The sequence below is a fragment of the Schistocerca piceifrons genome, chromosome 3, assembly GCF_021461385.2.
Source record: "Schistocerca piceifrons isolate TAMUIC-IGC-003096 chromosome 3, iqSchPice1.1, whole genome shotgun sequence".
Lineage (NCBI taxonomy): Eukaryota > Metazoa > Arthropoda > Insecta > Orthoptera > Acrididae > Schistocerca > Schistocerca piceifrons.
In genome coordinates this window covers 613,500,458-613,513,793 of record NC_060140.1, presented here as the reverse complement: position 1 = coordinate 613,513,793, position 13,336 = coordinate 613,500,458, and the positions used below count along the sequence as shown (strand labels likewise).

The 13,336-nt window shown below is 38.5% G+C and overlaps 1 protein-coding gene across 2 annotated transcripts in view; it reads left to right on the top strand.

Moving 5' to 3' along the window:
- The window catches only part of LOC124787645 (histone deacetylase HDAC1), a 147,255-nt gene extending 134,125 nt beyond the window's left edge, over positions 1–13,130 (top strand). The window contains exon 10 of one of the 2 annotated variants that reach the window (XM_047254431.1): positions 12,118–13,130. In XM_047254431.1, the coding sequence (XP_047110387.1) occupies positions 12,118–12,122 (5 nt within the window). In that variant the 3' untranslated portion in view covers positions 12,123–13,130. Of the gene's footprint in view, positions 1–11,943 lie in introns of both variants that reach the window. The other variant, XM_047254430.1, reaches the window with a different exon arrangement.
- Positions 13,131–13,336: the final 206 nt, after the last annotated feature.

Sequence of the window (13,336 nt, the reverse complement as noted above, 5' to 3'; positions counted from 1 at the left end):
CAGAACTGTACTTCCGTGCAATGAGCTGCCACTGTCCAGTGCTATGGCAGACAGTGGTAGCCACTCTGGTACATAGGACACACCTCATCTGCAACTAGGAAAGCCTCATACCTGAACTAAAACACCCAAAGGAAGTGGTCATTAAAATGGGTACAGTGAAGCACAGATTAATAAGGCATTCAAGAAGAAAGATGCAACAAACTGGGAAGAAGAGGAAGAAGATAAGGGACTAACTTTCTTTCTCTACTTGGGGCCACTCTTGGACAAAATTGTGAGGCTGCTTGAGAAATACAGCATAAAAAATAGTCTTATGACAACTTCTTAAGTTGAAAGAGTGCCTTGGCTCTGCAAAAGACCCACTAAGACTAAAGGTTCTTTGGGTATACAGCCTCTCTTGTGAATGTGGCTCCAATACATCGGGCAAACACAGTGCTGTATCTCGAAGTGCTGTGAGGGTATGTGAGGATGTACCGCAGCGAATCGTAGAGAAATTGGTGATGGCAGGGCTTACCATAAAAAAAAAGGCAAGACATTTGACTTTTAGGTGCTATGCCAAGCCACCAGCTACTGGGCAACATTATAAAGGAATCAATAGAAACAGGGAGGCATGAAAACATGGTCAGTGGGGACGAAGTTTAGCAATTTAAATCAGCAGCATGTAATCCTGCACTAGCGGTGATATGATGAGAGCATGCCCAGCACCATTGGACACGTGAGATACTTCCAGAATTTCCAAATTGAGATTCGAGCACAGCCTCTGGTGCATCTACTATCCCCACACTGCAATTAGTCCACCTCCCTGCTCATGGGCCAGAGTGTACCCGGTTGCCTGCAGCTAGGTGGAGGGGGTTCACTGCCGGTATAACTATTACAATATCCACAATATCATTACTCTTCACCAGAAGATCATGAGTGTGACATTCATCAAAATATTGCATTATTTTAACTTAGTCACCCAGCTTGAAACCCAAGAGCTTTTCATCAACTATTCACATAGTAGCTATACTGCCATGCAGCCTAAATGAATTTAAGAAGCTTCTGGTGGAATTTGAACTAATTGTGTAAAAGTGAACCTTGTGTTTCTATTTACAACATACATATTTCAAGAGTAATGGCAGTCTGTGTCAGTGTACGATATGTGTAGAGAGGAGTACTATAGTGTGCTTGTTGCAGTTTGTGGTCCCTGCTGCCTCATTAAACCCTCCACAGAGACTCTCACTACTCTAATCACACAACTTCCCCATATAACAAACAGTGGAAAATCCATGATTGAATAGTGACAGTATTATGAAAAGGATAGTTGCTACTCACCATATAGCGCAAATGCCGAGTTGCAGATAGGCACAAACTGAAGATATCACATGGTCAGATAATCGCTTCCTTGTGCCATGTGGTGTAGTCCTTTGCCTTTGTTGTCTCTTGAGTTTGCGGACACCGTTGGTCATCAAACAATTTGTATTCATCTTTTGACGTGGGACCATGATTGGAGGAGAGCACCCATAGTGGATGCTCTTTGCACCAAACTGGATGGTATACCTCCGTCTGCTTTAACATTGAGATAGTACCCAGTAATGTGGATTTCAGTATGCATGCAGTCCACTACAATGTTGATTACCATAATTTTTGAAAGTGCCAGAGGTAACTTGTCTAATGCTTTAGAATCGCAATAGGCCTACAACAGTATGAAGATACAAATGGCGATTAACTACAGTCAATGTAAAATTTGTTGTGGATTTATAATAATCGCTATAGGCAGTGCCTTGTTCCTTTAACCACAGTTGTTTATCACCATATTCACTGTCTGATTATAGTTACTGTTGTTCATTATACTTACTATACTTTACTGTCAGTTATCTGGGTTCACCCCATGACTCTTTTCTTTGGAATTTACCCCAATTGACACTAAAGACATAATTTGCAAAATTCCTGTAGATTTGATCTGCCTTCTTTCTTTAACTTGTAACATTGTTTTCTTTATGTATGTATTATTTGATTGATGGACTTTTATTCTATCCAGAAAGTTCCTGTCAATGTTGTCTGTATTATAGATTGTACATTGGTAAGACACTATGCTTATCTTGTCAGTGATCAGTGATGGGAAAGTTAGTCATATGAATATAATAGAGGGAAACATTCCACTTGGGGAAAAATATATCTAAAAACAAAGATGATTTAACTTACCAAACAAAAGTGTTGGTATGTTGATAGACGCACTAACAAACACACACACACAAAATTCAAGCTTTCGCAACCCACGGTTGCTTCATCAGGAAAGAGGGAAGGAGAGGGAAAGACGAAAGGATGTGGGTTTTAAGGGAGAGGGTAAGGAGTCATTCCAATCCTGGGAGTGGAAATACTTACCTTAGGGGGAAAAAGGGACAACGCTTTCGTTTGGTAAGTTTCATCATCTTTGTTTTTAGATATATTTTTCCTTAGTTTGTCATTTAGATTTTCAGTGTTTTCCATAACCCACTTATAGTACATGATTGAGTGGTTCCATCTTCAAAGCCATAATCTGTTCCTTCCCACAGCCTCCTTCAATTGAATTAGTGCATTGTGGCTAATGGTACCAGATCGTGACTTGTGTATAAACTGTATATAAATTTTAAATTCTGCTAGTAGAATTACATTTCCATAACAGGTAAATGTGTCTCTACACAGTTATTGTTCCTCATATTTCCGACATTTCCTATATCTTTTTTGATTTTGAAGGCAAACCTTTCATATTATTTAAGAAGACTAGAAAATATTGTGGCAAGAGTTGCTGTACTTAATGAATAAAATCAGCAAATTTACAGTTGTATATGGGAAGTTTCCACTATAATCCCATTGAGAAGTGGGAGACATAAAGTCAGTGATATGCAAAATAATGGAAATTTTAATACTCTCATTAGTAATTAACGTATATTTGGAGCTGGGTGTAGTAAGATACATTACAAGACATTGTGACACCTTGCAGGGAATTCTAAGAAAAGTATGATTACTGTTTATTACTCAGTGTGAGAGATAGATACGTCTTCCACCCTGTTGAGAGAAGCTATTTCAATCCATTTCCTAAAACCTGATGACTATATTTATCGTCACTTGCTGGATGTTCCTCCTGTGATATTACAGAAAGACTTAGTAGGAATGTAACCACTCTTAACATGATTGCAAGCAGCAGTGAGAGTTGCAAGAAGACTTGGCTCCTGATGGTCACAAGACACTACCGGGAGGGAAACACCATAATGTTTGACATATGGCTCTGGCACGTTGTACTGCATGTGCAGCGGCAATTTGAGCTGGAATTGACAGTGCAGTGATTCAAAGGACTGTTACAAACTGGTTACATCAAGGACAGCTCTGAATCAGGTGCCCTTTACCACGCATTACACTGACCCCAAACCACTGCCATTTGTGTGACTTCAGTGGTGTAAAGTGAGAGCTCATTGGCAGGGTGGAGATCTGTTGTGTTCTCTGATGAAAGGTGGTTCTACCTTGGTGCCAGTGATGGCCATATGTTGGTTAGGAGGCCAGTTGAGAGCCTGCAGCCAAGCTGTCTGCATGCTAGGTACACTGAACATACACCTTGAGTTAAGGTGTGGGGTATGATTTCGTATGATGGCAGGAACGCTTCTGTGATTATTCGATGCACCATAACTGAAAATTTGTATGTCAGTCTGGTGATTTGACCTGTTGTGCTGTCATTCATGAACAGCATTACAGGGGGTGTTTTCCAACAGGATAATGATCATACACATACTGATGATGTAACCCAACAAGCCTTGAAGAGTGTTGACATGTTGCCTTGACCTGCTCGATCACCAGAGCTTCCTCCAAACAAGCATGTACGGAACGTCATTGGACAACCTCAGCGTCATCCACAAACAGTATTAACCATCCCTGTATTGACCGACCAAGTGCATGGAACTCAATCCCACAAACTGATATCTGGCAACTGTGCAACACAGTGAACGCATGTTACACCAGTTGTTTATGTACTAGCATTTCACATTTGCAATGGTTTATGTTGTGCTTACATTAACCTGTGATCGTGCAATGTGGTAATCACTTAAATATTTTACCTGGACAGATGTATTCCTGAAATTTCATTACTCTACATTAATTTTTTTTTTTGTGTCAGTGTACAGGGTGATTCAAAAAGAATACCACAACTTTAAAAATGTGTATTTAATGAAAGAAACATAATATAACCTTCTGTTATACATCATTACAAAGAGTATTTAAAAAGGTTTTTTTTTCACTCAAAAACAAGTTCAGAGATGTTCAATATGGCCCCCTCCAGACACACGAGCAATATCAACCCGATACTCCAACTCGTTCCACACTCTCTGTAGCATATCGGGCGTAACAGTTTGGATAGCTGCTGTTATTTCTCGTTTCAAATCATCAATGGTGGCTGGGAGAGGTGGCCGAAACACCATATCCTTAACATACCCCCATAAGAAAAAATCGCAGGGGGTAAGATCAGGGCTTCTTGGAGGCCAGTGATGACGTGCTCTGTCACGGGCTGCCTGGCGGCCGATCCATCGCCTTGGGTAGTTGACGTTCAGGTAGTTACGGACAGATAAGTGCCAATGTGGTGGCGCTCCATCCTGCTGAAATATGAATTGTTGTGCTTCTTGTTCGAGCTGAGGGAACAGCCAATTCTCTAACATCTCCAGATACTGTAGTCCAGTTACAGTAGCACCTTCGAAGAAAAAGGGACCAAAAACTTTATTGGCTGAAATGGCACAGAAAACGTTCACCTTAGGTGAGTCACGTTCATACTGAGTTGTTTCCCGCGGATTCTCAGTGCCCCATATACAGACATTGTGACGGTTGACTTTCCCGTTAGTGTGGAAAGTTACTTCATCACTAAACACAATCTTTGAAACGAAAGATTCATCTGTTTCCATTTGAGCAAGGATAAAATCACAGAAATCGATTCTTTTAATCTTATCAGCTGCAGACAGTGCTTGAACCAATTTCAGACGATAAGGTTTCATAACTAACCTTTTTCATAGGACTCTCCATACAGTTGATTGTGGAATTTGCAGCTCTCTGCTAGCTCTGCGAGTCGATTTTCCTGGGCTGCGAACAAATGCTTGCTGGATGCGTGCTACATTTTCATCACTCGTCCTCGGCCGTCCAGAACTTTTCCCTTTGCACAAACACCCATTCTCTGTAAACTGTTTATAGCAATGTTTAATACACCACCTATCAGGAGGTTTAACACCATACTTCGTTCGAAATGCACGCTGAAAAACTGTCGTCGATTCACTTCTGCCGTACTCAATAACACAAAAAGCTTTCTGTTGAGCGGTCGCCATCTTAGCATCAACTGACGCTGACGCCTAGTCAACAGCGCCTCAAGCGAACAAATGTACAACTAAATGAAACTTTATAGCTCCCTTAATTCGCCGACAGATAGTGCTTAGCTCTGCCTTTTGTCGTTGCAGAGTTTTAAATTCCTAAAGTTGTGGTATTCTTTTTGAATCACCCTGTATCATTCACTGTTAGAGGTGGAATTTCACCAGAAAACACAATAGAAATGTAGTTAATGTAGTAGATTTCTCAAGCAAAATTCTGTACAACAATGGAATGGTGATTATGAAATAATATTGTTTTCATAACTGATTCTGATTCAGAAGCAAAATCACTGTGTTTCTTTTCAAAAAGTCCCCTTCATAAACAGAGTCTTCAAGTAGATCATTCAGTAGCTTCTTGACTTCATTACTGGTCAAAAACTTTGAAATATTCATTGGACGGCACACTGTTAGCACAGTGAGAAACCTGCAGAAACTACAGCGACACTTGTCAATGCAATAGTTTTGATCAAATGAGGATTGACCATGAGAATGACAAAATAGTTTCAGAATCATCCACACAATGGCAGCACCATGCAGAGGCCAGTTCATAGCACTCCAAACCTGAAAAGAAGTCATGAGAACAATGATAGGAGTATAAACAGTGGAAAATAAGCACAACTTGGGCATGGGTCACCCATAGCATGGCTGCCAGAGGAGCTTTATTCAGATCCAGTACTTAGTGTTGAAAAGCAATTTCGGTATTATGACTACATTTCGTGTACAGCAACACATGAACTGGACTCCAGAACATAAAGCATTAAGTAACCACACTTTTTGCTCAGAGTTCTCTGAATTAAGTGCTGTAGGTTTCTTAATTTCAAAACATCATAATAACTATGATCCCTAACGGCAAGTGGCAAGTTAGTGATATGATACGAGAGCCATTTTTTAAACCTCCGGTAGGCAATAAATAAAAGACAAGTTCATAGAAAACAATTATTTTATTACCAGAAGTTTTGTTCACTATGGTTACTTTTCAGTATAATAACCGAAAAGATTGAGACATTTATCGCACCTGTGAACAAGCTTTGCAGTACCCTCTTCAAAAAATGTTGGCGCCAATGATGCCAAATGAGCATTGACGTTGTTTTGAAGATCTTCGTTGGTTTGAAAGTGCTGCCCTCCTAGCCACACCTTCAGTTCAGGGAAAAGGTGAAAGTTGCTGGGTGCCAGGTCCGGACTGTACGGTGGATGATCGAAAATGTCCCATTGAAATTGTTCAAGGAGCCATGGGGTTGTGCCAGCAGTGTGTGGACGAGCGTTGTCATGGATCAACACAGTTCCTGGAGTCAGCATTCCTCTTCAGGTTTTGAATGGCTCTCTGCAAATGTCGTAAAGTTTCACAATAAGCAACGGTATTGATAGTGGCTCTGGGCTGCATAAACTCTACAAGCAACACACCTTTTTGGTCCTAAACATGGTAGCCATAACCTTTCTGTTGTTGAATGTTCTTTTGAATTTTTTTGGTTTGTTTGGTGAAATTGGATGCAGCCTTTGTGATATGAAACTTCCTGGCAGATTAAAACTGTGTGCTCGACCGAGACTTGAACTCGGGACCTTTGCCTTTCGCGGGCAAGGTCCCGAGTTCGAGTCTCGGTTGGGCACACAGCTGATGTTAAGATTGTTCTGAATGTGTAAACAGTGTTGTCACAGAAATTGTTATAAATTTGACTAATCTTGCTACTAGAATAAATGTTATTTCTTTGGTGAACAGCCCCCTTGAATGCCCTTTATGTGGTGAGTTTTCTGTTTCTAGGTCTTTTTCCAGTATGAGGCAACATGTTAATGACAACTGAAAGTGTGCTTTAAGAATTATCAGATAAAACATTTTCTTTTTTTTTTTTCAGTTGTAAAATCTGAACCTATTTTTAATCTGTATTTAACAGCTTCATGTTCATTGTGAGCTTGCTCAGTAGCCCCAACAGAGAGCCCTGAAAGTACGAGTCCTTAAAGCACTCTGCATTTGAAAGTACCTCACAGGATTCATATGATCCAACAAAATTGTACGAGGGTTATTTTATCCATTTTGGTTAGAGAAAACCTGCGCTGTTTTCATAAATTCACTGTAGGAAATACTGCAGCCAGCCACAAGTTATTTTGAAATGATTTTATTGCACCATTACTAGTTTCAGGCCTGAGTCGATTGTCAGATGATAGTGTTGATTTCTTTGCAAGTTTTACATTTATATCCTAAAATACATTAAAGTTTTGTGATTTATAATTTGTAAAAGGTTTACCATTTGTGTGCTAAAATATAACAAAGCTTTTGTGATTGCATTGTTTTACACTTACGCATGCTGTGTACATTGTATTTACTTGATGAAAAGCAATTCTTTGAATATTATAAGACAGCGGTTTGATTTTCATAAAGTAAGTACGATGTATAGAGCATATACAAGTGTAAAACTAAGTAATCACAAAAACTTGGTTACATTTTAGGACACAATTGTAAAACTTGTAAGGAAGTCAATGCTACCATTTGACAATGGGCTCAGGCCTGAAACAAGTAATGGTGCAATAAAATCATTTCAAAAAACTTGTGGGTGGTTGCAGTATTTCCTACAGTGTAATATATAGGGATTGTTCACAAAGTAAGGTCTGATTTCTTGTAAAACATGAACCATCACAGACTTTTTCAAAAAACTGATTTTATTTACATCCTTATATGTTTCAGTATTTTTCTACATAGTTTCCACATTTGTTTAAACATTTGTGATAAAGTTCTATAAGCATTTGTTTCTCTAAGTCATAGACATCTGCTTCCTGTATAGATAACCTGTCTTTGACTACTTCTTTCATCTCATTGTCTTCTGCAAAGCACTTGATGCTGAGAAACTCCAGGGAAAGTCACTTGGCACCATGTTTGGACTGTACAATGAGTGGGCAGTCTGTTCCAATCCAAAAGATTTTGGGTGCGCATGGCAGAAGGGGTCTGCATTGACTTCAGAAGACTACATCGCTAATTCTGTGTTGCACATTGAAGTTCAGTCAGGACAGTGCAGTAAGTGGCTGCATTTATTATTGTCCCTGGCTTCATAAACTAGACTCCATGTCTATCGCAACACACAGTTGCCATAACCTTGTGTGTTGAGGTTGTCTGATTTGCCTTAATTTTGGCTGGTGATGTTGTGTGATGCCATTCCACTTACTGACATTTAGACTCTGGGGTCATGTGAGAAACTCAAGTCCCATCCCCTGTGATACTGTTCTTTAAAAATTGATCACCTTCCTTATGCTATCAATCCAAAAACTCAAGAGCACAGGCCATTAGATCCATTTTGTGTTTGTCAGTAAGAAGCCTGGGAACGCACCGTGCATACAATTTGCGAAATTGCAATTTTTAAGAGACGGATTGTTGAAAGTTGTTTTACCCACATTTGAAAATTTCAGTGAGAAAGTTGAAATTGTGAATCGCCAGTCTTTACAAGTATTTTCTTCCATGGCTTTGACCGTATGTTCTGAATTCGCGGATGGTCGGCCTGATCATGATGCATCTTGAACATTTTATGTCTGTCCTTGAAAGCGCCACCCACTTACGCAATTCTCTGTCATGCATTGATTTGGGGCCATACACCTTACTTATCTGTCAATGAATTTCTGCTGCCACAACATTCCTTGCTATCAAAAACTAAATCACTAAGTGTGATAATGAAGAGACTAAGGGCTAGGGAAAAGGAAAGAAAGAGGAAGCTACCTGGTACAACCTTGCACAGAGCATAATTGAGTCGTGAAAGAAGGTTGTATATGTGGAAGAGACTTGGAGACAATAGAAAGCTTCAGATTGATCATATAAAGGTTAAACAACGGTTTTGGAATTAGATTTTAAACTTTAAGACATTTCCAGGGGCAGATGTGGACTCTGACCATAATTTATTGGCTATGAATTGTAAAATTGAAGAAATAGCAAAAAGGTAGGAAAGTAAGTACGTGGGATAAGGTGAAAGAACCAGAGGTTGTTGAGAGTGTCAGAGGGAGCATTAGGCAATGATTGGCCGAAAAAGGGGAAAGAAATACAGTAGAAGATGAATGGATAGCTTTGAGAGATGAAATAGTGGAGGTAGCAGAGGATTAAATAGGTAAAAAGACAAGGCCTGTTACAAACAGCTGTATAAATATCAAGAGCTCAGAGGGAAAACCAGTACTAAATAAAGAAGGGAAATCTGAATTGTGGAAGGAGTATATAGAGGGACTGTACAAGACAATATTATAAAAAGGGCAGAGGTCTTAGATGAAAATGGGATGGGAGAAGTGATACTGTGAGAAGAATTTGATAGACCACTGAAAGATCCAAGTCGAAAAAATGCCCTGGGAGGAAGCAACATTCCCATAGAAATACCGATACCCTTTGGAAAGCCAGTCAGAAAAGTATTCCACTTGGCATGCAAGATGTGCAAAGCAGATTAAATACCCTCACACTTAAAGAAGAATGTAATAATTCAATTTTCAAGAAAGCAGGTGCTGATGGATGTGAATTTTACTGAAGAATGAGTTTAATAAGTTCTGGTTGCAAAATACTAACACAAGTTCTTTATGGAAGAGTGGAAAAAACTGGTTGAAGATCAGTTTGGATTCTGGAGAAATGTAGGAACACACAACGCAATACTGACCCTAAGACTTATCTTAGAAGATCGGTAAAGGAAAAGCAAAGCTACATGAAAGGATCTGTAGACTTGGAGGAAGCTTTTGACCACATTGACTGAAATATAGTCTTAGAAATTCTGAAGGTAGCAGGGGTAAAATACAGGAAACAAAAAGGCTATGTACAACTGTACAGATAACAGGTGGTAATTATGAAGTCAAGGGGTGCGAAAGGGAGGCAAGCACTGTTTGAGAAGGGAGTGAGACAGGATTGTAGCCTTTCCCCGAAATTATTCATTCTGCAGATTGAGCAAGCAGTAAAGGAAACCAAATAAAAATTTGGAGATGGAATTAAAATTCAGGGACATGACATTGTAATTCTATCAGAGACGACAAAGAATTTGAAAGAACAGTTGGTAGGAATGGACAATACCTTGAAAGAGGGATATAAGATGAATGTAAGCAAAAAGATGGTAATGGAATGTAGGCAGTTTAAATCAGGTGATTTGGAGGAAATTAGATTAGGAAACAAGATGTCAAAAGTAGTAGATGAATTTTGTTTTTTGGGCAATAAAATAACAGTTGATGGCCGAAACAGAGAGGACTGGCATAAGAAGGAAAAAAGTATCTGAAGAAGAAAGATTTGTCAGCATCAGATGTAGATTTAAAGTCTTCTCTGAAGTTATTTTCTTGGATTGCAGCCTTGTAAGGAGGTGAAACATAGATGATAAACAGTTCAGAGAAGAGAGAAAAGAAGCTTTTGATACATAGTGTTGCTGAACAGATGAGGAGTCACTGAATATAATTCGGGAGAAAAGAAATTTATGGCACAACATGACTAAAAGAAGGTATCAGTTGATAGTTAATTCTGAAACATCAAGGGATCATCAATTTAGTATTGGAGAGAAGTGTAGGTGCTAAAAATTGTTGTGGGAGATCAAGAGGTGAATTCACTACGCAGATTAAAAAGGATTTAGGTTTCAGTAGTCACTTGGAGATGAGGAGGCTTGCACAGGATAGAGTAGCATGGGGAGCTGCATCATACCAGACTTCAGACTGAAGACCACAACAGGGGTATTTCCTTCATGGACAAGCAGTTGTTGCAGCAAAGTTGGATTATGACTGTTTTGAAAGTAGCTCTCCCTGTGAGGTGCTGGTGGCAGGATCAGGATAGATGGTGAAGGGCCGAATATGACAGGTCATGCACATTATCTATAAGGCAAGGAGTAGAAGGCAAGTGTGGTTCGTATATTGATTTAGTTGTTCTAGTACAAGGTAGTGATGTGTAATTGATGTACAGTTATCCCTCTCCCCATCTACCCCTGTTTGTTTCCTCTCCTGCATCCTTTCCACTCATCTGAGCTGAGGCCACAACTCAGTCCAAACATAACATTGACAAAGAGCCTAAGTGAGTGAGTGTGATATTGAGTGTGTGTGTGTGTGTGTGTGTGTGTGGGGGGGGGGGGGGGGGGTTGTGTGAATTACTAAGTAGATAGCTGAACTATGATGATATTTGGCATTTTTCACACATCTGTTTCTTCTGCTCAGAGGACCTGTGTACAGTAGTTTTCTTTCTTCATATCGTCAGTAGCCAGGAGCCTGCTTCCAGAATGTGAAACTAAAATTTTCAGGTTTATGGACTTTTAATCGTACCATAAAGAAAATACTTTTAAGGTGTTGCATAAATGTACAAATAATGAGGGTGTATTCAGAAGTTAGACTAATAGCATGTTTTGCCATCATAGTAACAATGACTATACACATCATTCAGCTGTAGCATTTGAAGTTGTTTTGCTACATAAAAACCTACACACAAACTTTAACATTCTCTCTCTGTTACTTCTGCAATAGTATATTCTATAAAAGAAAGCTAGTTTAACTTTTGCTGATAATCTGAAAGTGTTCTGAATTTTTTGCATGTTCTTTGTAGCAGCATCTTCCTCTACAGCTAGCTTTATGTATGTGACAGTGCTGTTTTTATTATAGGTTCATTTGTTTTATTTTTTAATTATAGGTGAAGTGGAGAAGGATGACAAATCTGGAATTACAGATGACTTAAAGAAAGAGTCAAACCTGAATCCATGATAATTTGTGATAAAACTATAATGAAATGTAGCTTTCATAATTATGTACTAAATCATAATGTACAAAGTTGTACATTAATTTAATCAACCTTTCTCTAACACAGTTTAAACAAGAATATCATCAGGCGATTTACTACAGTTGTGTGCACTTTGCATTATTTGAAGTGAATGGTGTTGTGTGGTGACATTTGAAATCCAGGATGCATGAAGATCATTTTCATCATTTCATGAGACTTTTATTGCACTGATTCATTTTCTTTGTTGTGTGTTCTGTCAGCAATATCCTCCATGGAGGACTATTTTGTACATTTTTGATGTGATTGTTTTTTAAAGACAGTTGCCAAAATGAAATACGCTATAGAAAAGAACTTTAAATGTACTTTTCATTGCCTACACAGTAAAACTTCTCATTTGACTTCCCAGTGCCCTCATAAGAAGTTGATTATGAATGCAAAGCAATTTCAGTACGTCACTATCTTCTCATAAATTTTTGCGACTTATTTGAATTAGGCTTATTTTTTGATACGACAAATCTGTTTTGACTACGGTAATTCATATTAAGAATTTTTTAAAGTGTGGATTAGACAGTATTCTGAAAAGTGTCTTATTTTAAATAGCTTTTGTGTGAAAACTCGTAGAAATAAATTTTTATTGAGGATTTTATATCTTCACATTATTTTAAGGTCAGGATGATATATTTGCTCTGGTGTCATTTTTGTTTTCTTGTATTTGTTTCTCGTCATGAAAGACATGAAACTGGGATCCAGTGTTTGGAAGTAATAGATCTTGCATTTATTTTTGTTTGATACATTGTGATCCAACTTAAGCTAATAGATATTTTTGATAAAAAGATGTAAATATTTGCTTCTGTAGTTGGTGTCTGATTCACACAGATTTTTGTCTTTTCTATCTGTTGGATAAACTGTAATACAGACTGCCATTTTAAGTGGTTTCGGAACAAACCAAGTTGTTTTGGAACCACTTTTCTTGTCTGTTTGACTGACTTTGTAAGTAGGAATATCATTGTACAGTTCAGATGAAGTTTTAACCATAAATTATCTTGCTTATTTATATAAATTTAGAATAGATACAAATAAATTGTTTTATCAGATTCATACTCCACTTGTCATATTTATTTTACCTTTTCCATTAATTTCGTCGGAACAGTGTTACATAAAATATGAACAGCCACAATTAAGCAGGTTAACAGCAACTAAATGATTTCTTTTGGAGTATGGACGATGCCTTTGGGCTGGTATGTATTTGATACCAGTTGCTTATGTTTATATGGATCCAACTAAGTTCAAGGTAAGTGTCCGGAAA